The 26,775-nt window shown below is 46.7% G+C and overlaps 1 protein-coding gene across 1 annotated transcript; it reads right to left on the bottom strand.

The window, feature by feature from the left end:
• Positions 1 to 1,338: 1,338 nt before the first annotated feature.
• Positions 1,339 to 5,489, bottom strand: LOC124646792 (RRP15-like protein). Its single transcript, XM_047186852.1, has 8 exons — positions 5,016 to 5,489; positions 4,816 to 4,917; positions 4,633 to 4,714; positions 4,483 to 4,502; positions 3,911 to 3,959; positions 2,546 to 2,625; positions 1,770 to 1,862; positions 1,339 to 1,691 (listed from the first exon to the last, which is right to left on the bottom strand). Exons 1-8 carry the CDS (start codon positions 5,487 to 5,489, stop codon positions 1,632 to 1,634), a joined length of 960 nt encoding a protein of 319 aa, XP_047042808.1. The 3' UTR covers positions 1,339 to 1,631.
• Between the last annotated feature and the right edge of the window lie 21,286 nt (positions 5,490 to 26,775).

The following is a 26,775-nucleotide window of genomic DNA, read 5'->3' on the forward strand; positions in this document are numbered from 1 at the left end:
GTTTCTCCTCACTAGAGGTTGCTCATTCCACATAAATGTAAATCAATATCGGTTCCTTTTAACCAGCGCTTGCTACAACGCACTGACATCATATAACATCAGTTTCCTTCATCTCCCACACAATCCTTCGCATATCCGAACCCAGCACCCAATGTCCACCACTCCACCATCGTCTCCATCTCATGTGACTCAACCCAGCCAAATCCGCCTTCAGTCTATCTTTATTTCTGACCTCAAGTAGCCACACTTAGAGCATCTTCAGTCGCGTCCCCCAAACCGTCCCCCAAACCGCGCCGGATCGAGCGTTTGGGGGACGTGTTTTGTTCGTGCCGCGTTTGGGGGACGTCGCTCCCCAGCCCGCGTCCCCCAAACGCCGCCCCCAATCAGAAATTCAAATAGATGCATTCAAAAGAGATCGTTCCCGCCGATTCGTCGCGATCGAGTAGCGGCGATCGATCAAAGTGCTGGGCGCGCGATCATATTACGGACCGGTGGTGCATGCAAATTAGAAGAAGGGGAATGGGTTGGGCGACGGCGTCGTATCTCGAGTCGACGCAGGCCCGTCGAGCACGATGACCTCGTCGCGATCTGCCTGTTCCTGTGCATGGTGCGTCTGCTCCGTCGCCGACGCAGAGGCCGACGCAGGTGTAGCAGTAGAAGACGCGTCAGCCTGCTCTTGCTGCACTGCCGCTGCCGCTGATACTTCCCGTTTTTTTGGTTGGCGGCGATGATGGAGTCATGGCTCACCGTCGCCCACGACTCGCACAGACATTAATCTTTCAGAGGCGTCCACTTCGGGCCTCGTGTGCCCGGCGCCTTCTTGGCCGCTTTCTTCGCCATCTTTTTGGGGGCTGTCGGCGGCGCCATGTGGAGAGGGTAGCGCCGGCGCTTGGACGGCGGGTGGACGGCGGGAGGGAGAAACAAATCGGCGGGAAAGGAGAAATGAATCGGCGGCGGGATATGTTTTGAGAGGCCTGAAATGCGCGGCGGTATAGGCGCGATTTGGCGGGAGCGGCGGGAGTGTGGGACGAATTTTCCCTGTGCCGCTAACGGGTCGGCCCCGCCACTCCCCGCCTCGCTTTTCGTTATGTCCGGCGTCCCCGGTGCATCCCCTGTGGGACGGGGACGGGCTCGGAGCGCCGGACACCGTATCGGGGCGCGAAAAAGGGCTTTGGGGGACGCGGCTGGAACGCATTTTCTGTCCGGCGCGCCCCAAATCCCTTTGGGGGACGCGACTGGAGATGCTCTTACTTGATTTTCATGCTGGAATGGCATGGAATAAAATACTGCAATCAAAACCATTGCAGCGTAGAAACATCAGGTTTGGGATAGTTGCAATGTTTGCAATGTACACTCAATTAGCATCTGTGACAAAAAGTTCGCAATAATTCTGTTGTTGATACAAAGTATGCAACGTATACATGGCACGCATACAGCCATACACGACGAAAGAAAAAAAAAACTAGAGCCTTCTGATGAATTCTTGCGCTCTTGGGTGCAATAAAACCTAGTAACAGAAAACCATCAGAAGCACCTTTCTTCTCCTGCTTTCAAGAAACATCGACCACCCTGCTTTCCCCCTTTCAATTGTAGCCCATCAACCAGCCAGCAGTACAACAGAATTATGTTTCCTATTCATCATCAGAAAAGTTGTCCAGAGGGACCTCAGTTTGTTGAGCCACATCAGAATCCTGCACCATAAACAGACATTAGTTACTTCGACAGGTACTGTGTTGCAGTGACACAAAAGAAATTCAGGAAGATTTTACCTGTGCTTTATCCCAGTCCTTCAATTTGGTACCAAGCATGTATGTGTCGCGTAGAGGTGCCCACCCTGGCTCATCTTCGTCTTTGCCGATATGCTAATAAGCAGATATTATGAGAAATTACATGCACAGAAATCCACGAATTCAGTTTCAATTATATATGTGAAATTAGAGTACAAAATGCGTTGCTAAATATCTAGAAACCGATAGTTCAGCTACTTAACTAAACCAGCCATTTAACTAAGTTGCTAGTTGACTCAATCAATGCTACTATGGCTACTGTTAGGATCCCCTCTTCACCTGGCAATTATGGTAAACTGCTATTTATCCCTCAACTAGTCAATGTATCCTGCAGCTCCTATTGTCTTAGGGCTCATGGAAAGTCCTCATTTTTAAAAGTTACTAACTTCAACAAAGAAGATAAAGACATAATGTGTTCAAACTGCACTTTACTACAGGCTCAGATTCATAATGCAGAAAGAAAACAGGGTTGCACAATGAACTTTGCATTAATGGCTCATGTCAAGTTGCACTATGGCAGTATTTTCCATTTACTAGCTTACATGTTTCAGCTATACATATTATTCATTATCTCCTATAAACTAATTTCAAAATTGAGTCTTGTGTGAAGTTTAGTGTGAGTGCTTGATACACTATTTTGCAACAAGGACTTGCACATCCACTAACCTGAATCGGAAGACACAGCATTAATACATAGTACCATAAGCCCATAAACTGAAGAAAGAGATTTTAGTAAAGAAAGAACTAGGTATAACTACCTTAGAAAACTTGGAAGATGCCTGGCCCTTTTGTCCTTGGCTAGATGGTACAGAGTGTGTCCCTTCTTTTGCCAAAGCTGCTAGGATGAACAAAAAATTGATCAGCCCATTTGGATTATCAGTATACAAATGGTTAAGAATCAAAACTGAATGCAGAAAATAAGGATGATGTGCACAATTATAGGGCATTAAGGACTGTAGATGTGACATCTCAAACTGTTCTCAGTTCTGCTTAAATTCCAAGTACGTGTGCAAAATTCAAACAAATGTGCATCTATTATTCACAGTCAAATGTCCAGTTGTCAAATTCAAATCCACTAAGATGTTAGCAGCTTTATGCCTACTTGTTCATTCAGTGCCCAATGAAATATTGCAGTGTTCATAGGGTAGATAGCAGAGTTCATATAAAACTTTTCAAGCTTCATTAAAGTAACAGCTATCCTACAAGACTTAAAAAATAACAAGACCTGCACGCCAATTTATATGTCACATTGTCATAACAATGGTGCACGCTGGTGTATACAGAGTGCAAGCAGAAAAGAGAGAAAAACGCTCCACATGATTTAACTGAAAGTTATAAGCTGTCCTGCTCACTCACTAACAAGCATTTGCACACGCTGTTTACAACCAATCAAGGAGTACGAGTCGGAGAATCGAGCCGAGTCATCAGGGTAACAACTCATGACTAGTCTATATTACTGCTTGACTAGTCGAAATGTACTTAAGCAGTATCTAGTACATATATGGCAAACATATAGGAGCTGAACCAGCGAAGGGAGGGCGTCGCAATGCTTATGGCCACCGCCGGCAGCGGATGGTCATTGGATGGCGAGGCGGCAAGCCTGGAAATAGCTATTGTTCAACCTTTCCATCCCGCGGGCTGAGCGCCTCACTTATTCATGCCCAAATTGAATCAGTGACTCAAATACCAAGACTAATCTAGATTAGTCCATGACTGATCGCTCGACCACTCAGCTCTACGAACTAGTCAAATCAAACAAGCTAGTTGACAGTCAAGTTAAGACTCATAGACTCGTTAGACTCATAATCCTTGCAACCAATCCAGCTCAAATAAAACTAACTGGATAAAGATAGCATGATTGCAATGATGTTGACTAACTGGCATTTTACATGGTATGTGTTCTACACTACTGTTTTATTTCTAACAAGAAACATGTTTTATCATCAAGTCAATAAATTGTTTGAGTTATACACACCCACTGATGCTTTGCTTTTCGATATAATGATGACGGTACAAAGTTAGCCAACCACAAATTGAAAGTTCAAAAAATCAGATGAACGAGCTAAAGGAATATTAAAAGTGTTATGGAGGAAGTCCTTAGTACGCAAAGAAAATAGGCACACCTTTACTTCTCGATGGATTCAAACCTTTACGAGCCTGCCGCTTGCTCACCTGGAAAGGAAAAAAAACAAATTTCACGACTTATTAGCTCGTTAACAAAATATTTTCATAAAGCACATACAGAATAGAATGCAAAGGACTCCTCGGAAAAAAATAAACACGGATTTCAATCCTTCTAATCAAACCACCTACACAGGAAAAACTCCTATAGATTCATGTCCGCCAAAAAATCCTATGGGATTCGTTTGAATCAATGAGGACCTTAGTAGGTAAGTAACTAAGTATAGACCTAACTGCGGCTTGAACTACGCAGGTCTCTTTGTTGCATAAACACAGCTATCTAACAGAGTATACATGTAAAGGGCTTGTCATGTGACGTCTATTAGACACGGATGGGAGAGGTCAAGAAAATAACTAGAGTTTCAGAGCATAATTTGCTGAGCGCCCAAAAAAATTAAGGAAACCATGAATTTCCTTTAGGATCGAGAGTCAACTGAAGCTCCCTAGAAAGTCTAATCATATTCACACCATAAAAGCAACACGTATGCCTAGCAATCAAGATGCGTGTGCTTACCTCATTGAACAACCTGACAACTGAATCGCCAACCGGGTCCATGGAAAAATGATGGGAGGGCAATGCATTAGTTAGACAAGTTTGATATTAAACACATCACATGCAAAATGAGATAGTAGAAAGCAGAACAGTCTATGAACAGAGCATTACCCCCTTGGGTTGCAACCTTGATGAGCATCTTCTCTTTGTTGTCAACATGATCTGCAGGCATGACATGACCCTTCTGCGCAGCCTACATTTGTGTGACCAAAACAAGAGGTCACGCCTCGGAACACAAACACGATTTAAGGGCGTGGCGAATTAGCGAGCGAGCGAAGGAGGTGTAGATCATACAATGCGCTTCTCCTTGCGGGCGTCTCCCTTGGACTTATGCTCGTCCGCCTCCTCGGCCAGCTTGGCGGCGACCAATTTCTTGTGCGCCGACAGGATTGGACCCTAATAGAAGAAAAGGTAAATGTTGGTTCTCTGTGTTGTGATAGGTATCATGACAGAAATGTGAAAGCATTGGGGATTTGAGGGGAACAGTAACGAACCAATGGGTCGTCGGCGAGCCTCTTGGACATGATCTTGGTGAAGGCGACCCGGAAAGCCCTGCAGCCTTCCTCGAACCTCGTGACCACCTTCTCGCCGTCGTCCGATTCGCCGCCGGAGCTGGAGGCCTCCTCCTCTGACGACGGGGCCTCGGCCTCGGCCTCGTCCCCATCGGGAGCAGCGTCACCGGCACCGTCCCGCCGCTTCGGTGGCCGTGGCTGCAACCTTCGCGGCTGGCGCTGGACGTCGTCTTCGTCGTCGTCGGAGTTGTAGTCACGGGCGCGCTTCTCGAGCAGCTTGAGGAACTTGGCGCTCGGCTTGTTGCGGCGGCGGCGGTCGTCGGGGCCCTTCAGCAGCTTCTTCTTCTTGTGGGGGTTGCCCCCTCCCTTCCCCTTGTTCTTGCGCTTGTGGGGGTTCGCGGGGGCGTCCGCGGCGGCGGGTGCTGCCGGTGCGGGTGCGGCGGGGGAGGTCGCCATGGATGGAGCTCGTTAGGGTTCGGTCGGAGGTTTTGCGGCTGAGCGGCGGCTACCCTTGCATTTGCAGGTCAAGCTGGGTTGGGACCAAACCTGACCAATGGGCCGTGATTCCGGCGTGCCGGCCCGAAGCAGGCGAGCCCGGCCTGCGTTAGGCCCATCACTTACATGTTTCTGAACTTTTCAACCACTCGTACAGCTAAAAAGCGATTCATTTAAAATTTCTTACATCGGCAACTTGATCTTCAGGTCATGTTTGGTTTACGACGCAGTCTATGTTTTCTTTTCTTATTACTGAAGTTGTATCCTTGAAATTTCTTGTGCTCTGTGTTACCTGCAGCGTTTCATATGCTTTAGCATGTTTATCTGCAGGGTCAAATCGCAGGCTTATACAAAAACAAAAGAAGAAGAAAAGGAGTTGTACTATTGTGACAGCTATGGGCTACATGAATGATTAATAGAGGAGATCGCAAATGACATGGGTTACGAGGTAATGACCATACATTTTCCCCACTGTGTATTTAATTTTTATTATTGAAAAGAAAAAGAGTTTACGAAATGAAAGTTGCTTGGGAACAACTGACAGAGGCCAGAAGCCCAAAAAAAGGGGCTATCTATCTATCTGAAACTTGCTACCCAAGCAGCTAAACCATGATATGATTGTATTTCAAAAGTAAAAGGATAAGGAAATTAAACAATTGAAAAAACTATTGAAGCCTTCGACCTACCCGAGGACTAAGTTCATAACGGGATTAGTAACTGTGGACCTACTGGAGGACCAATGGCTTCATGTCACCGCCTATATATAAACTCAAGTCTCTTATGTTGAGCAAGGCTTACCTGTAGAAAAAATGAATAGTTCATTCCTCACTCTGTCTTAGAACTATCCTATCCCATTTCATACATCGTTTGTCATGTTTTTTAGCACAAGATAAATATGGGCATAGAAGACATCTGGAATTACCGATCCATGACCAGAACTACAACATGAACATCCAGGGTCTATCATACCACAGAGCCATAACCACAATTGCTCCGTGTCTGTCTCAGGGCAAAACTCTTTTGGCAAGGGCATTGTCTTCAGACACTGCCACGGGAGCTGAGCGAGATCCCAGCACACATCTGGTGCCCGGCACGTTGGCAAAAACCGAAGTCTAGGTCAGCGACGGAAAGATCCAGCTCAAGATCAAGAAGAAGACAAGAACAAAATAGAGTAGTACATACATAATACCAAATTACGGTCACTGAAGACGCTGTGTGTGCTCATATACGGTCACCCGTGCTGGTGGGATGCTGTATTTGTCGACATGGCAGTAGTGGACCACCATGTCAGGTCCAGTAGGTTCGAGCTGTACGAAACTATTTGCAAAAAGCCCCTGCCCCCAATATTCCTCCTCCCTTTCCTTCTTCTTCCTCTCACCTAACCTCATCCATCCCGCGTCATCGCACGCACGCCTCGCAAAGCTGCAGACCCTCTCCCTGCCTTCTTCTCCACCGCCGGCACGCTTCCCTGCTCATCCCGCGCGCTGCCAGCCTTGTTCCTCTGGCACGCCGCCCGCCTTCTCGTGTGCGTCCACCGTGCTCCTTCTCGCGCGACTGGAAATGACAACCACGAGGATGCATCAAGACGGAGGCCACCCCCCGCCCCTTCCCCGATGTTGTGGCACAGGAAGACTGAACGGTGCGCAGCACGTCGTGCTGGTGCAGAGGCTAGCCCTCCTCGTTCGCGGCCTGGAGGCGAGCAAGCGTGTTGTGGATGGCGCCCATTTCTTTTAAACTTAAGGCCTCAGGCCCGGCTTTATATGTAAAGACACGATCGGCAACACAGCTTGGATACAACACACACACCGCATAGAAAGATATTCAAGTTCAATACAAATCCATCGGGCTCACCCAGCCCTAGAGCTACCACTCGACACACATACACTGAAGAGGCTCGGATCAAGAAACGTGAGCTCCGTCTTCAGCCCGTAGCGACGCATGTAGCCTCCTAACCTCGCCCAGCGCCTCGTCCAACAGTGGTCTGTCCTTCAGTCTGATCCGAACCCTCTAGCGCTGCAAGTGTAGACACATTTGGAAGAAGGCGTCAGCCGGGTTGCTTATGCACTTTTCCTCAATAGTTAGTTTATTACGGATATTCCACAGCGTCCACGCAAGAGCCACAAGCCAAAAAAAAGGCCATCTGTCTATCTGAAACTTGCTACCCAAGCAGCTAAACCATGATATGATTGTATTTCAAAAGTAAAAGGAAATTAAACAATTGATTAATATATTGAAGCCTTCGGCCTACCCGAGGACTGAGTTCATAACGGGATTAGTAACTGTGGACCTACTGGAGGACCAATGACTTCATGTCACCGCCTATATATAAACTCAAGTCTCTTATGTTGAGCAAGGCTTACCTGTAGAAAAAATGAATAGTTCATTCCTCTCTCTGTCTTAGAACTATGCTATTCCATTTCATACATCGTTTGCAATGTTTTTTAGCACAAGATAAATGTGGGCATAGAAGACATCAGGAATTACCGATCCATGACCAGAATTACAACATGCACTAGGCAGGTCCTTCAGACCGGAGAGTCATAACCGTAATTGCTCTGTGTCTCAGGGCAAAGCTCTTTTGGCAAGGGCCCTGTCTTCACGCGCTGCCACTGGAGCTGAGCGAGATCCCAGCCCACAAGCTGGTGCCTGGCTCGTCCGCCGACACCGCAGACGTTTCCTACTTCATTGGTCAGGTGAGTGTAACTGTCAACACTGGCCGGCATACACCCAGGCACTCTGATTTTGTTGCTGTTTTTTAACTTCATAGTGGTGCACGAATGTGTAGCTTTTTGTGGTGATCCCGACGGTCATGCAGCCCAACGCTGCGGAAGTGAGGAGGACGCCAATACTTCAGAACTAGCATCCGTGGAGCCTTAGACGGCGAGGGGATGCAGCCGACGGTAAGTTCTAGCATTCCAGCTCAAGATCAAGAAAAAGACAAGAACGGAAAATCCTACACCGAAGCGTGCGTTTTTTATCCGGCCGCAACTCAGAATGAAGATATTTCAACTGTGAAGTAATATCAAAAGATCAGAAACGCAGAGCTTTTTTTTCTCCAAGGGAATGGACCAGTGTCACCAGTAAACTTATTCAGTCATCAGAATACATAATACACCAGTGCATTGCTTCTCACTCTAGTGTTCTCAAATATTTATTCGAGGCAAATGGTGGTGAACCTTTATAGGAAAACATGTTAAACTTACCGGAAACTTTCTGTGAAAAAAAAAACCGAGAGAACTCTCCGAAATCTAGGTTCAGCTGCACGAACCAATATAAACAGAACTCACCGTCATGTTCATAGATGCACTGCAAACTTTTAGAATTCATCTTAGGTAATGAGCATACTTGATCGCCGCTGCTACCTTCATGACAGTATTTAAGCATTTCCTAACTAACAATGAACAAACTGAGGCAGACTTATATTTTCCGAACAGAATTTGCTAACATCATAAGGAGTAATTTAATTAGATTCTACAAGAAAGCTGGAATCGACATGTATTTTACTCCGTGTTTTGTTACTCTTTAGTTTTGAATGCAGGCTTTACAAATTTGCACATGAACATGTCGATTGAGACATGCCTTGTACATGCACGCTTAATTGTTGATACCAAATCACCGCTCCGATCAAAAGACACAAATTCCAGTCCTTTTTCTCACTCGAAAAATGTTAAATGGTAGACACATTGTATTTCTTCCTTTTTAGAAGGAAACAATCCGATTTTATTGATAAAATAATACAACAATTTCAAATTCCTTGTGAGAGAAGTCAAATTTTTTTTGTTTAGAGCAACAAGTTGAGATCAACTTTGCGTAATATTTAGTGTGTTGTTTTCTCAGATTATGATTTTCTAACTTAACCTCTGAACTATTAATTATGCTGGGTATTTGACAAACTGACTATATCAAATAAATAAAACAGTTGAATATATCAGACAACTAAAAAATACGAGATAACTTTCTGAACATAAGTTCAGCTATATTTCAAGGCTCAGCAAAACATTTCTCATAGTTGTTGAATATAGGCATGCACCAAAAGACAGAAAACAGTTTCGGTACAGGTGGTGCGGTGGGCTAGGCCTATATTGGTGTAGCAGGCTGAGCTCCACTATTACCACCACTTATCAACTGAAGTACTTACCAGCAGATGTTGCCATATGGACAACAGCATGATCAAAGTAGAAGGAGGGCAGGCAGGTAGGCAGAGGATGATGAGCTTGGATCCATCCATGCATGCAGGATCCAATCCAATGTGTTTCCTGCTTCCACAGAAGCACCGGTCTCTGTCTCTCTAACGCCCAGTGCAACAGCTATTTCTTTCTCCACTTCTATAACAAACACCAGCCGACCGCGGACAGAAAAAATAACAATTTAGCATCACCGAAAGCCATTCAAGCAGGTACTGTTTTCTAGAGCCATTAATTTAAAATATTAAGGACCTTGTGATCTCGTGAGCAAAGTCCGTGGATTAGATAGGGGCAGATCTCATCAGAAACAGTGTGCACCTGTTGTGGAAATTTGACCTGAAGGTAATAATACTATACATTTTCTTCTTTGTTCCGAAAGGGACGCTTTTGGCTGGAACCAATTCCTTCTAGAGTATCCTGGCGAGAGAGTGGCCACAGAATTATAACACCACTTGCAGCTAATTCTTGCATAGTTGCATATATGTGGAGAGAAAGTAAATTCAGTTTCTTGCTTTGAAGCAATCAAAAGAGAAAACCGACCAATTGCATACGCGCGCACGTCCATCCACTCGCGTCCATAATGTTTCGATCACAAATAGGTAGGCAAAGGCGATCTTACGCACTTTGCTCTCGAATCCAGATCTCTCTGGCTCTCGGAATAGGTTCCTGAAAATCTAGGTCTTTTGGACATGTTGATGTGCTTCAAGTGGAACAAGACAGAATCAAGTGTGCTAACACACGGGGATTGCGCTGCTGAGTGCTCTCGGAAACTTTTGATTTGGGCAAATGGAAGAGCTTGTTTCCCCAAAGTCCACAAATATTCAGCAGTAAAGAATTACCCAGTAATTTTAATGGATTTTGTGGTGAGGAAGGAGCCCAACCCCAGGACAGCAGATGCCAACCAGAGGAGCAGGGCATCTGGCTAGCTGTATGGTAAAGATGGATGGATCGAGTCTCATGGAGGAGACGGCTCACTCGCTCCGTCGCTCGCCGGCAGGCCGGTGGCGACGTTGACATTGACGTTGACGAGCCTCCGCCCAACACCGCAAATAATCGGCGCCATCGCCGTCGTCAAATCACACGCGTACGCACGTACGTTCGCCGATGCGGACGTCCATCGCTAGCTAGAGTAGATGCCGGTGCGCTGAGGGTGAGGGTGAGGCTGTGCCTTGTTCGCACGCGCTTGGATGCCTAGTGCACGTCGCTCTCCTGGCCAAGGAGAAATTCCTTTTGAGAAAATGTATATGTGCTTGGAAAATGATAAAGGTGTCTCCTTCCATCTGATTGGAGCTAGCCATCAGGTTCGTTTATGCTCGCCAGATGTTGTTGCCCTAGCCCTAGCCTATGGCTAATACGTACTAGCTAGGGAATGCATTTTTCTCTCTTTCGATTGTTGAAATGAAAGTCCGAATTTGGCCTCCGGTTTCAGTATCTGGTATTAATTCTTGGATTATCAAGCACGGAAACCATATATATATATTTGGTCTCCCTGACCATCAAAATCGGTGTGGATGATGGCATGGATGGGGTTTTGCTAGCATGACATCCATTTTAAATAAGCGATGCACGAACATGGAAAACCTAAAATTATTGCGCAGTATTATTAGAGATGGTATGAATTTCACATTTCGTAGCAACTATAACTATCTCGTAAAAACAAGGAAGCATAAGAAATTGTTGCAAAATTTGTTATTGTAGATGATAAGAATTTTTCAAATGCATAACACCTAGAAAGGGAAATCTCTTGTAAAAACATGGAATCGGATAAAATTAGAAAGTATGTCCTTTAGGTCACTCGATTTTTTTCTAGAAAAAGAGGAAATAACACCTGCCTCAGCATCAGCTAATGCACAACTTCATATGTTATTCATTATTCAAAAATGCTAGGCAAAGTCAGTTGTCTATCACACGACATGAACTCCGGAACCCTAACACAAACCCTATAACAAGTGACCTCTAAATGATGAATAAAGCTCTCATAGCCCCTCACCAACTCAAGTACCAAGTTCATTAACCAATGTGATTCTTATCTATTGATCTACCAGAGGAACGTGAGTTCAGATCACTTCCTACCATCCAAATCTTCTATAAGTAGCAAGGTTTTCTTAAGCAAAAGATGAATAGCTTATCCCTCTCATCCTACCCACGCCCACTATGTGTATTATTTGTTAACCTCTACTAACTAGGAATATGAATTTTCATATCATTGGGCATAGAAGGCACCAGGAATTAACGACGGGTCACAGATATTACCGCATGCCCTGCAGTATCTATGTCGGCAATAGTGCTTCTCACATCAGTAACTGATGGGAAGTGTTTCTCTAGCCGTCCTATAAAACACACTCTAGAGCGGTCTCGATTAACCTTCGGCTGGAGTTGGTTAGCTTGGCTTGTTCCCACGTGCTTGGATGCCTAGTGCTAGTTGCTCTGCGGGCCAAGAAGAAATTCCTTTGAGAAAATATATATGCTTGGAAAATGATAAAGGTGCCTCCTTCAATCTGATCGGAACTAGCATGGCTGGCCATTAGGTTCACTTATGCTCGCCGGAGGTTCTTGCTCTACACTAACATTTGGTTAATAGTATCTAGGAATGTATTTTTCTGTCTTTCGCCTATTAAAATGAAAGTATGAATTGGTCTCCGGTTTCAGTATCTAGTAGTATTAATTGTTGGATTATCAAGCACAAAAACCGTATATATTTGGTCTCTCTGGCCATCAAAATCAGTGTGGATGATAGCGTGCCTAGGGTTTTGCTAGCATGACATCCATGTTAAATAAGCGATGTATGAACATGGAAAACCTAGAATTATTGCGCAATATTATTAGAGATGGTATGAATTTTCACATTTCGTTGCAACTATAACTAACTTGTAAAAACAAGGAACCTTAAGAAATTGTTGCAAAAATGCTATCGGGGATGATAAGATTTTTCAAAGTACATAACCTCTATATATGACATATGTCCTGTAAAACCCAAGGAATCGGATAAAATTGGAAAGCATGTTTTTTAAACAATGACCATACTTTGTTGCGTTTATTTTGACATTTCGAAATCGCTAACCTTTTGTTTCTTTATAGAATTGGGTGGATGTACCATCCCTCTAGGCTTTGGGTGGACACTGTACAGTAGCTCCTCCAATCCTCCATGGACCTTTACTGGTAGTTAGCCATTCTCATGAAAGTATATGAAGGTGAGATAAAGGCTATGTGATCTTTCTGAAGAAACCTGGTCCGGCACAAAGTATTGTACAGTGAGAGTTTACACCAAAGTCCCATGGCACACTGCCCGGGGTGCTAGATAGCAGATATCAACTCTTAAGAATTGGTAAGGGGAGTACTATTATGCAAGTTTATATAACATGATCAGTTGATCATAACCATGATTCTATAATGATGATGCGGCTGTTTAAAAGGTGGAATTGGATATACAGGGCGAATTAATGGAGAGCCACATCCAACGGAACCACGATCGATCCATGGTTGAATCCACTACCACTATCACTCTATCAGCACCATGAATGTAGCCAGAGTGGGGTTGGCTCATCTCATGCGACCAGAAAACAAAAAAGGCAACCGGGCTGCAACACGGGCGCCGGTTTCGCCTGCAAAATCCAAGTTGTGTTAGGTATGGCTTGGCTTGTTCCCCTCTCTCTTTTCCCTGCACCCAAATCACGATCGGTCAGTCCAACGAATCCATGCATGAGACGAACAAAATAATGAGTAGCACCATCATATCGGATTGTGCTCTGTGGAGCCTCCCAGTTTGTTGCGGGATATAATGGTACTTGTGGACAGTTGCTGGATTATGGTCTGATAATGGACCATCATGCAGACACGGATGTAATACTTAACTCCATCCCAAAATATAAGGCAACCACACATTTCAAGGTAGAATTTTGACTAACAATTTAAACAACAAAATATAAGTTATATGTCACCAAAATTTAACGTTGGATTCATATTTGAAAAATGTTTCCAATAATACATTTTTGTTGTCATATAACTTATATTTCATTAGGTAAATTATTGGTCAAAGTTTTGGCTTGAAATATGAAGTGGCCTTACATACAAAAGCAGAGAGAATACAGTACATTTTAGAGAACACATAATATTTACTTGTATTCATAGATATGTCATTATATCACTAGCTGGAAGCGGGATTTCTGATGCACCGAAGAAATCATCTACTCAAGCTAGCTAGTAAGTGAAGATCCTGATAACTAAGGTGAGTCGAAGGAACCCTCATATTACACTCCTTCCGTTATGAATTATAAAATATTTTAGATATATCAGTGTGAATGTGTGAAGTACACATGGGCTGAAATGAGTGAACAGACACACTGAATGTGTCTTATAATTTGTACCATAATCAAAGGCTAGCATGTCTAAGCTAGTACAAAGAGAGGGGGGCTGTTTTGACTATCTGGTAGTATGATCATTTGCTTGTTTTGAGTGTTTGTTTCGATCTTCACCATGGCACAAATTAGTGCATAATAACTCAAGCTTTCCATTTGTTGCTTATGATAGAAATGAAGCCGTACCGGGCCGGGCACTGAAATAGCAAGCTTAATGATTGAAGAAGGGGACCAATCCTAACCATGGAATTCGCTTTATGTCTTTGCATAGAAAACGCCCAAGATCACGCGGCGCATAGGTCGACTCTCATTCATGCGCGTGGGGTCACTAGCTGACTACACCCCTCAATTATTGAGTACTTCCAATGATTCAAAGGAAAGCAACGATTACGAACTACCTGTAGAAAGGCCAACATAAGAAAATGTCCCAAGAATGTTCGGCATAAGTTCCAATTCGTTTCTTCTGTTTGTTTCTGTACATCACATTACTCTAGTCTTGTTATTTCTTGTCAATTTGCCAGACAGATTTCCTTCCTCGCTCAGTAATGGGTTATATCTGCCCGGATTCACTTGTTGATACATGACCCTGGCGACTGGAGTCCCTAGAGAGGAAGATAACAAATTCTCAGTGTGTTCATCGATTGAACGACAAGCAGGTAAAACAATTAATCTGGAATTCTCGGCACGAAAGTTCCTATGAGCATAAAACATGGATTTTTTTTTGAAAGAGAAATAGAGTAATAAGTAGTAGTTTTGTACATTATGTTGCAATCATATTTTTACAAAAGCTTCAGCCCAAACTTATCTCTTTTTTCCTGAAAAGATGCCAAAACCGATCCTAATCCTTACGTTCAACCTAATCTAAATAAAAATCATCTTAATTGCTCGGTCCTAGCCCAGTAAACTTGGATATGTTAGGGAGATCTATATTTTCCAAAGAAAAAACTTAATAACGAGCATACACAAGGGTTTACTCCAAAATCTATGGTGTTGGATTTTGAGAGCTCGCCTCCAAAAGGCGAGAGCTCGCCTTGTGTCCACATCCTCAGTGGTTCGGCGCCATTCAGATACGGTAGTGTCGGCTTTATCATCGCCCTTTTTTGACCCCAAGATATGTCTAACGTATAAAGGATGCGACATTCTCGATTGACCTATAATTAAGATAATTATCAGTCAGATGACATCATCTAAATCCATGTGCAATTTATGTGCAACTTGAAAATTTGGTGTGCAATTGAAACCTCGTATGTAATTACAACCTCATGTGCAATCCTGAGGTGCATGAATCACAATTCATGATAGAAATCTGATGATTCTAGAAAGCTCTAGCTTAATTAATTCCCAATCAACCTAGAACTAACAGAACAGAAACAAGAAGCATTACCATGACCGTTATTTTTAGCAGCTAAGCGGCGGAAGACGTCCCGCTGATAGGGCCCGCTGGCCGCACAATGTGTGGTAGGCATTGCTTCTTGCTAATGAAGGTACTCATTCTGATCTCTTCGCCTTTTATTTCGACTAATCTCCTCCACCTTTGAGCTCACTTGAATCATTGGCTCCTGGCCGTGGATTAGTCTATCCGGCCATCCGAGATCCGTTCACTGGCGCACACCGCTGACCGCGCGTGCATGAATTTGGACTTAAACTTTTGCAGATGTCTAGTGCTAATGGGACGGAGGTGCTGCCTCCATGACTCAACTTTATTTGGATACACGTATATCTAACGCATTTTAGTATGGAGATAACTCGATATGCATATCTAGTTAAAGTTGCTTAATTAATTTTGGAGAGGCTCCAATCCTTGGTTCTCCCTATGCTCCTTGCTCGGTGACGAGGGGTCACCTCAACAATGTTCATGGATATGCACTTAGGGTTCAAGGAAAAGTGGTGCGTTGTCGATTGGTCAGACAAACAAGGCTTATGCGACAGATTGATTATGAGGCTAAAGGTAAACTAGAACAAGTCAGGGTTTACAACAAAGATTCAATGATCTCCCGCTGGCTCTCCTGGCCTTTATATAAGACGCTAGGTCTCAGAGTACAGTTTGGGTTGGTTTACATACATATGTGACTGGCCTAACTAGAACTATGTCAGCTCCGTAGTGGGTCTTTCCTTATTCGACAAACTTCATCTCGCTGGCTTCGGCTTCCATCATCACAGGCTTCTTTGCAATATACACCAGGGTGACACAAACCTTAAACCCAATTAGGCATACCCATGTCACTCGAGAACATGGTGACTGGTGAGGCTGAGGCGGTGGCTCCAGGGTTACGAGATCTGGCTCCGACGAGTTCGATTCAACGTCAGCGAGCTCGAGGATGATGGGCTAGGTGATGGTAGAGGTCAGTTGTTTGGGGATTTTTTTTCATGTTGTAGAAGGTGTTTCGGATTGCGAGAAACGGCTACCGTTTTTATCGTGTAGCATGGGCAAAATTCTACAATGCTTTTCACGCTTACGTGACATAAGGATTTCTCCAAGGTATGTAGATGTTGCATATCATGCTTCCACATGCTACAAGCACATACACGTTTTGCTACATGACTGTGATGAAAATGTACCAAATGGTGACATGCTTTTTTCAACGTTTTGGCAGAACCAAATGGGGATTTGTTGCACATGTTGGTTTGTTTTGCTACATGGGCGTGTTTAAAGCGTTACAAGATTTTATTTACGTTGTAAGTTTTACTGATCTAGGAAAAAAATATGCAAACGGGTGTTACATGCACATAAACAAGTGCTACATACGAAGCATTTTTGCTACATGATTGAACATGTGGGATTTGCTTACTTAAGTACATCGCATGGCTCGGTCGATTTGTTTTGCAGTTCCTGCCGGCAGAGCCTTAGCACTTGGTGAAAGTTTGCATAGAGGAGCACCTGAGTGATGCCAATCGAATCCTGACTTGTCCTGGAAATAACATTCCACTTTTAGTGCAGATGGTTACAGAACCCATTTCTTGGCATATTATTGTAGTACAGTCCTGCATAAGAGCGATCGCCCCACAAGGAAAATAAGAAAGGTGGTCCATCGCTACGACCAAACTCACCTCAGTTGCAAGGAATTCAAAGATCTGTTGATCAATGCTTGATTGACACACTCCGAAGTGTACAAACATGGTTATCTGATCAGATGTGTCCGGAGGAGCATGCTTTAGGTATCTTGCCTAGGGGCGTGTTTGTCTCATAGGGATTTAAAGAAAATTTGTAGGATTCTTGCACATAGGAATTTTTCTTGTATTATCTATTTGATTTAAAGTATCGGACCCTTTAAAATATCTATGGATGGATTTTCTACATTACAACCCCATATAGAAATTCTAACAAGAGGTTAGACCTCTTGGAAAAAAAATTATGTGTCTACGACAACTATGACATGTACTCGATCTCTATAGAAACTAGTTGATTCCCCGCGCGTTGCCGCGGGCATTTGAGATGATTTTCATAAACGCCAAAGCATGAATAGCATATTAATACAATGCACATTTGTATAATATTGCTGCGGGACATTAGTGCAACATAGAGACACAAAATGTGTGTTGGAGTTATTCATTTCGTTGAAATTTAAAGACCCAATTTAATCAGGGAATATGGACGAAAACAACCCGAGTAAGCTCCAATTATAGATTTTTATAATAACTGATCACATATTCATGGTAGGTCAATATTGATATATAGAAAGAGCTAATTAAGCAACGAACATCTTCGTCTCGTATCATAGCAAAGTGAATACATGGTAATTAAGCAGGCCAATGTGGTGTTGGACGATTCCACGAACAACGATGTGGCACATGCAGAAGAGTGGCTTCGTGGTATTTTATCAGTACTGAAACTTCAAGGTACGGTGGAGATCGATGTTTGCCATATTCACTCTGAGGGCAGAGCGCATGTCTACCAGCTGCAACTACGACAACAACGGAATGTGAAGATATGCGGAGGATGAACGTCGGCCACGCGCAGGTGATAACACTATGAAGTAACCTTGCAGAGGTGTGACACTCACACCTCGCTGTACAATTCACCGTTGTTAACACCTGTGACCCTGATTCAGGCTGAAACTTGACATGTCGGCTCTGTGTCTGCTATGTCCTCCTCAATCTCTAGCGTCTCGCAAGTGTCCGATGGACGATGGTCCGTGATGCCCAGCAGCTGACGTCATATGGCCGGTGGCCATATAGGCAGCCCTCTGCTCTGAAACGACACGATACCAGTTATTACTGTACTTAATCTTAATCAGGTGAGTTTAGAAGAAAAAAAGGAAGCCGGACTGCAGCCTCACCTAGTTGCTGAACCATCACCTGCTGGCGCGCCGTCGACAATCTTTCTGTCCTTCCCTAGTTCCCTCTGCCTGCTAATGCACCTGTCACGCGGCACGGACGCATCCGGCGAAGAGCGTGGCGCTGAGAATCGAACGGGAACGGCAAGCTTCAATGGCATCGTTGCCTCAAGGTGGTGTGCAGAGGTGCTAGCGCAGTAGTGGTGGTGGAGCCGTGGACATGGAAAGCTTGCAGCGAGGAGAAGGTTATGTAATGCCTTGGCAGCTTTACAGCTTCCAAATGATTAATTATGATTTGAAGCGTAGGTTGTTAATGAGGCGATAGTGGGGAGAGAAACAGGTTCTACCATTGTTTGGTTCGCTAAAGGATAGCTATGCACGTCACTATAATGAAGTTGGCTGGATCGTTGAACAATTAAACGTGATCATCAAATCCAGTGCGTTTGTATCTGATCAAACGGCTCTAGGAATTTGAGGTGACGTGGCTTACTGAAAAAGCAGCTTGCAAACATTAAATGCGCAATAGTGGGGATCAACTTTATAGATATTATAGATTTTTAATGTTTTTCCGGTGGTGTGACCAAACGACGTCTGCAACTAATTCCTCCGTTTTTTGTTCCTGTATTTTCATATGCCATGATATACTTTTCATACGTTTTTCCTATTCATGCTCTTTTCAAACACTTTGAATCAAACAAGCCTTAAGAACTGTGAACCGGAGGAAATAGGTTGCACCTTGCAACTCTCTCTTCCCAGCCTGAAACTGCCGCGGCGGTGACGGCCGCATTCATGCGGCGCAAGTGCATCGTCCCTGGGAGTGGGAGGGGACAAGGAGAGGTCAGGTCGAGTGCTACGTCCGTGTCAGTACGCCTGCGAGACAATTTATTATCTGACGCTGACTTAGCATGCGTGCTAGCTAAGCTAATGCATCCATCTATAATCCATCTATCCAAGTGTGTTCACGCTTGTAATCCAGCCGCCGGCGATGGCGACGGCCGCGTCTTGCCGTGCATCCAGGGTGCCTTTTAATTTTCCTGTCGAGCCCGAGCTTGCATTATTGATGTTGCTGTTCAAAGTCCACACCGCTCTGAATGTTTCAAATCTTTTTCGGCAGATAAATTAAGCACATAGCATTAACAGTAGCTCTCTTATTCACGGGATAACATGGAGAATGAGACATTTCTGGCCAGCAAATTCAGTACAGCATGGAAAATGAAACGGGCCAAGTTGCAACGAGTAGCCGTGCGTGATGCAGCTCATCGGTAATACGGTTCATCTGTCTGTACCTTGTGTTCGGCATGATTCAACCAGTGGCTGAGCAAGCAGAGACTGGTCCATTTCCGGTCAATTTCATTGGCTTAGTGCTCCCAAGTTGCAACCCTGCCTCACTTTTTGCCTCGCACAGCAGGATCGGTGGATCACCACTTGGATTCGAGTCAGTGACGACACAGGGGATAAACCCCACTCTCCCTGCATATCTAGCGTCATCTTCCACTCTCCAACATCTTCGACACAAGCAGCACGAATCGTTCTCATTCTCACTCACGGTAAGATTCCAGTAATAACTGAATTGCTCAGCACTTGACAGCCGTGCCTCAAATTCACAGGATATATATTCCGCAAAAGTCAGATGAGAAATGATAGAGGATCACACGGGAAAGATATAACGATATCTTCTTTTTTGCAAGGCAAGAACTCCATGAACCCAGAAGATAAGAGTACGAGTACCTCCACATCAAGAAGAAAAAAGTGAGTCTCAATCCCTAAAAACTGCCACCGCTGCCAAAAAGATCAAAAAGGTTGGCTCCAGTAGAGTCCCAAAATGGGTCTGAATCCTTATATTTTCCGGAGGGAGAAAAAAACACCCCCTTGCCTCCCTAGGTATTGTCCTCCGTCTTGTCACTCCCAAAAACCGAAAACGCAACGCGGGAAAGCCAATCGTCGCACACAGAAGTTTCCCACCAACCCTCTCTCTCGCCCTAGCAGGGTTGCTACTGGCGTTCGAACTACCGTTGTCGGATCTGGGGCGTCTACGGAGAACCGGCGCTGCATCATCGCATCGGCCCGCCTATTTTCGCTCGACCTCACCTCCGCGGACACGTCCTAAGCTCTTCCACAATGCAGGATTAGTTCGGCAGCATTGGCACCGACCTCCTTGGTGTAAAGAATAATGGTTTGGGGGAACCGGCACTACTCCAAAGGGAGAGGCCTATCTCATATATATATAGGCATACAAGATACAAATACAACCGCATACGGTATACATACAAATACAGCTACTATACATGTCTAACACCCTCCCTCAATCTTAGCCACTTCGTAAAGAATCAAGAAGGGTAAGATTGCGCCTGCAAGCCTCAAACTGTGGTAGAGGTAATGGCTTCGTGAAGATGTCAGCAAGTTGATCCTTAGAGGAGATGAACTTGATTTGTAGTAGCCGTTTTGCAACACGTTCCCTCACAAAATGAAAGTCAACTTCAATGTGCTTTGTTCGGGCATGGAATACCGGATTTGCAGAAAGGTATGTAGCACCGATGTTATCACACCAAAGTATAGGGGGTCTCGGCTGAGGAATGCCCAACTCCTTAATCAGCGATCGTACCCAAATGAGCTCAGCGAGTAGCATTACCAACAGCCTTGTATTCTCGCTTCGATACTATCGCGAGAAACCGTCGCTCGTTTGCGAGCACTCCAGGCAATCAAGGTAGAGCCAAAGAAGACCGCATAACCCCCCGTGGATCGCCTGTCATCAGGATTGCCTGCCCAATCAGCATCAGAATAAGCCGAGAGCACAACAGAAGAGCTCGGCCGAATATGGAGACCGTGGGACACTGTAAGACGCACATAACGCAAAATACGCTTGACGGCAGACCAATGAGTGTCACGAGGCTCATGAAGATACTGGCAAACTCGATTGACAGCAAAAGAGATATCTGGACGAGTAATCGTCAGGTACTGGAGACCACCAACAATGCTCCTGTACTCAGTGGCATCAGCAGAAGAGAGAAGTGCACCATCGACAGCAGTGATTTTCTCGGTGGAGGACATGGGAGTCGCAACCGTTTTACACTTCAGCATGCCAGCCCGGCGCAAAAGATCCAGGGAATACTTCTTCTGTGTCAGAATCAAGCCACGGTCCCAATGAGTCACTTCCAAACCAAGAAAGAAGTGAAGCTGACCAAGATCTTTGACAGCAAAATCAGCACCCAAGGATTTAATAAGAGCTTCTGCAGCCATAGGAGACGAACTGACAAGAATAATGTCATCGACATAAACCAAGAGGTACATAGTAACCTCAGGCTTCTGCAGAAGAAATAATGATGAATCAGCTGTAGACGGCACAAAACCACGAGCACGAAGCGCATTGGCAAGACGCGCATGCCAAGCACGAGGAGCCTGCTTCAGACCATAGAGAGCTTTAGTGAGTCGACATAGATAATCTGGACGAGCCGAATCAACAAAGCCAGGGGGCTGACGCATATACACCTCCTCCTCCAATAAACCATGCAGAAAAGCATTCTGCACATCTAGCTAACGCATAGACCAACCACGGGTAACTGCAATGGAGAGAAGTATCCTGATGGTAGTGGGCTTAATCACGGGACTGAATGTATCTTCATAATCAAGGCCATAGCGTTGCCGAAAACCTCTGGCAACAAGACGCGCTTTGTAGCGCTCAATAGACCCATCAGCATGTTTCTTCACTTTGAAGACCCATTTAGAATCAATGACATTGACCCGAGGTGGCGGAGGAACGAGTGTCCAGGTCTGATTACGAAGCAGAGCTTGATATTCCAATTCCATAGCTTCTCTCCAATGAGGCACACTCATAGCAGCTTGATAATTGCGAGGTTCAGCAGAGGGATCAGCAAGTGCAGCAGCAAGACAGGCAGCGTACCATGCAACAGTACCATCGGTGCGCTGAAGAGGTCGAACGATGCCACTACGACTGCGCGTGTGTGGGCGATGAGCCACAGGAGCAACAGTCGTCGGAGGAACAGGGGGCGCAGAGGCTGAGCTGTCCGCAGACCCAGTCGGAGACGAGGCGGACGAAGAGGCCGCAGGCGACCCTGCCGCAGACGAGGCGGGCGAGGAGGGCGCTGAAGCCGGAGAGGTGCGCGGAGGCGAGGCAGGCTCAGGCGAGGCCGGCTCAGGCGACGGAGGAGGGCAATCAGCGCCCAGGTCGTCGGAGAGTGCATGGGCACGGGCCCCGATGTCATGCATGTGCGGGCGAGCCGCTGCATGGGCACGGTCAGCAGGACCATGCTGTGGCGGTGGAGACGTCGCGTGAGGAGGCGACGTGGGCGAGGCGACGGGAGCGTCCGCATGGGCACGACCATCAAGGCCATGCAAAGAGACGCCGGGATCGACGGGATCCAACACCACGGAAGGCAGTGGAGATGATGGCGCATCATCCTCTAACAACTCCAGCCGAGCACCACGACCAGTACCTGCACCATGGTTAGACAACAACAGAGGAGAATATGCATCATCTACAAATTGGTCAGCAGGAACAGTGGTGGAAGGAGATGAAGCGGACTCGGCAGTGGAGGATGGTAGGTTGGCAAAAGGGAACAGTTTTTCATCAAACACGACATCCCTAGAAATATAGACACGATTGGTGGGAACATGAAGACATTTGTAGCCCTTGTGTAGAGAGCTATACCCAAGAAAAACACATTTTTTAGAGCGAAATTCCAACTTCCGTTTATTGTAGGGGCGTAAGTGAGGCCAACAAGCACACCCAAACACCTTAAGAAAAGTATAGTCAGGAACTTCATGCAATAGCAATTCAATGGGTGTCTTCATATTGAGAACTCTAGTGGGAGTACGATTGATGAGAAAACAAGCAGTGGTGAAGGCATCACTCCAGAACCGAAAAGGAACAGATGCATGGGCTAACAAAGTGAGGCCAGTTTCAACAATGTGACGATGCTTACGTTCAACAGTGCCATTCTGCTGATGTGTATGAGGACATGCTAAACGGTGAGAAATCCCAAGTTTCTGAAAAAATGTGTTGAGGTTGCGATACTCGCCACCCCAATCAGACTGAACATGAATAATTTTGTGCTTGAGAAGCCGTTCAACATGGGTTTGAAACTGAATGAAAACATTGAACACATCAGATTTGCGCTTGATAAGATATAACCAGGTAAAGCGACTATAAGCATCGATAAAACTGACATAGTATTTATGACCACTGACAGAAACATCAGCAGGACCCCACACATCTGAAAACACAATTTCTAGAGGATTCTTAACTTCTCTACTAAAGGATGAAAAAGAAAGTTGATGACTCTTGCCCTGCTGACATGCATCACATACTGCAGGATCTTTATTACTAGGCAAACTAGGAAGCTCATGGCGATGGAGAATATGGCGAACAATAGGTGTGGCTGGATGACCAAAGCGAGCATGCCACTGTGACGACGAAGTGCGGACTCCACTGAAGACCTGAGATGCACGGGGTGACTCCAACCGATAGAGGCCTTGGCAAAGACGCCCACTAAGAAGAATGTCCCTCGTGGCTCGATCCTTAACAAAAAGATCAAAAGGGTGAAATTCACAAAACACATTATTATCATAAGTGAGTTTCGGAACAGAAAGGAGACTACGTGTCACAGAGGGAACTCTAAGGACATTACGAAGACAGAGATTCCTATCGGCATGTCTAGTAAGAAGAGATGCTTGACCAATATGTGAGATGTGCATACCTGCTCCATTGGCGGTGTGAACCTTGTCGGAACCATGATAGGCATCACGAGTATGGAGCTTGCCCAACTCACTCGTCAGATGATCCGTAGCACCGGTGTCCATGTACCAGTGAGGATCAACGTAGGTCTGAGTGTTCCCCTGCTGACCCTGAGGAGCAGGGCGATCGGCCATGGCAGCTTGACGGGCATTGTTGCGGGTGTCCTTGCCGTCGTTGCCGATGCCGAGGAAGCTGCGCTGAAACCGGCGATGACACTTGGAAGCAAGGTGACCGTCACGACCACACAGCTGACATGTGCGCTGGGGACGGCCACCTCCCGAGTGATCCGGTGAGGGCGCGGAGTTCTTGGGGACGTAGGTCTTCCCCGAGGGAGGCGCCGTGTATGAAGGAGGGCGTGCTCCCCCCTTGTTGGCGGCAAGGGCAGACGCATCCCCGTGGCCACCGCGCTCCCGTCGCCCAGGACGTGCCTCCACACGTTGCTCAGTGTTGAGGAGGCGCTGGTACAACTCGTGGGGAGGCATCGGAGAGGTGGCGGCGCGTTCGTTGACCACCTCGACGAGGCCATCGTACTCTTCATCGAGGCCGTTGACAACGTAGGAGGTGAACTCGGAGTCGCGAAGGGGCTGGCCAATGGAGGCCAGCGTGTCCGCAAGCTCACGGACTTTGTTGTAGTAGTCCGTGACGCTGAGGTCGAGCTTCTCACATTCGCCGAGTTGACGACGGAGAGCGTTGGCGCGGGCCTGGGATTGCGCCGAGAAGGTCTTCTCCAGGATGCTCCACGCCTCATGGGAGGTTTTGGCGAAGACGACGAGCCCAGCGACCCCCGGCGTGAGGGAGCCCTGGATCGAGGAGAGGTTGGCCTGATCCTGCCCAGTCCAAACGCGATGAGCCGGATTAATAACCGGTCCGTGCACGCCGTCGACCAGCGCGGGAGGGCAGGGTAGGGTGCCGTCGACGTAGCCCATGAGGTAGTGGCTCCGAAGGAGAGGAAGGACCTGCGCACGCCAGAAGATGTAATTTTCGGGCGATAGTTTGATGGTAATATGGTTACCAAAGTGGTAGGGCGCCGGGAGCAGGCCAGAGGAGTCCGGCGCCGGGGACTGCACAGCCGATGTTGTGGGTATACTTCATGGGTGTACCATCGACAGTGCCTAGATCCGGCAAGCCCGGGTGGCCCACAGACGGTGATGAGGCATGTGGCCCATCGGGCGGCCCAGTTGCTGTTGATCATGAAGGAAGAAGTCCAGCCTCAGATCGACGAGCCGGATCCGTACCGACATAGGAGTAACACGGATCCATGGAGGCCCATGAGGAACCCGGATCCAAGTACGACGTATATGGAAGGCGGATCCGTGACGTGCACGGCAAGATATTGTACCGTAGTTAGGCTGTCTGTAATCCGGCTAGGACTCTCCATGTAAACCCTAGATCCGTGCGCCTTTATAAGCCGGATCCCGGGAGCCCTAGAGGCACGTTGACAACCACAACTCATTGTAACAACGCGAAAGCGCCCGGATAATTCCGCACAAGCAGCAGAGGCCCCGTCATCGTGCGGGTGTTCCGAAGCCGGGTAACTCGCGTACCACCGTCCCGTGTGCACTCCGCCCTATGGCCCCTACTTCTTCTCCCCTCGTGAGGATCCCTCCTCCGAGGTACCGTCGATTAGGCAACGACGCTGGCGCCCACCGTGGGGCTCCGCGGCGTCCGGAGGCCGGAACCGGGAGGGTTCCGCCATGGGAAGCTACGACGACACCATCGCCGTGGGGCGTGTCCTTTACGCCGGAAATCTGCCGATCGTCCCTCCGGATGAGTGTTGGATTCCGGCTAAAACCGACCCCGTCAAGCTCTCCATCGTCCCGCTTGGCGGCATACACATCTTCATCGGGGAAACCGTCGATTCCGACGGAAACCCACCGGTAAGTAGCGCCGACGCAACCGCCGCCGAGCAGAACGCAGCCGCGAAGATCCGACTCCGAGACGCCGGAACTTCCTATCGAAGATTCCGCCTTAGATCCGGAAAAATCAAAGCCCACCCAATCCGCCCTCGAGCAGGAAACAAAGGTGGAAGACCAATGCGCATCCGCCCGGGTCTCCTGTGTGTTAGAGAAGCAAAGGTGTCACTTCGTACACTTCTTGGCCCATACCGCCGGAACCGCCCCTCATGAAGTCGGAGCCGGTCCCGAGCAGAAGAGGCACCGAAAACAACGCAGATCCGGATCGGGCTCAGCCCTGTCGGAGAAAGCGAAGCTCCGGTCGAAGAGTCGATCTTGGGCAATCCGAGCCCAATTTCCGGAGACGCTCCGTCCACGGAATCCGATGACTTCGTGCGCAAGTTGGAGGAGTATGGTCTCGGCGATCAGCCTCGAAGTCAACTCCGCCCAGCCCGAAGCAGTGTTCTCGCAACGGTAGCAGCGCCTGGGACAAACCGGATCCGGAGACCAAGTTAGCCAATCCGAGCCATCTCAACAAGGATCCCCAATGTCTCGGGTGCGACCCCAAAGGGATTCTCCTTCGGAGGAAATCCCGTCGCCGAAGAGGTGGCCGCGCGAGCAGCTTCTTAACACACCTATAACTCCGGGCCACGCCGCGATCCGGAGGCTCTAGAAACCGCCGGAAAGGAGATGCCGGCCACAGCCAAGAGGCTCGCCGACGCCGAAGCTGCATTAAAGATAGGAAGGGCAGATCATGCCGCCTGGCTGGAAAACTTCGACAGACAGGACC

The sequence above is a fragment of the Lolium rigidum genome, chromosome 4 (genome assembly GCF_022539505.1).
Source record: "Lolium rigidum isolate FL_2022 chromosome 4, APGP_CSIRO_Lrig_0.1, whole genome shotgun sequence".
NCBI lineage: Eukaryota > Viridiplantae > Streptophyta > Magnoliopsida > Poales > Poaceae > Lolium > Lolium rigidum.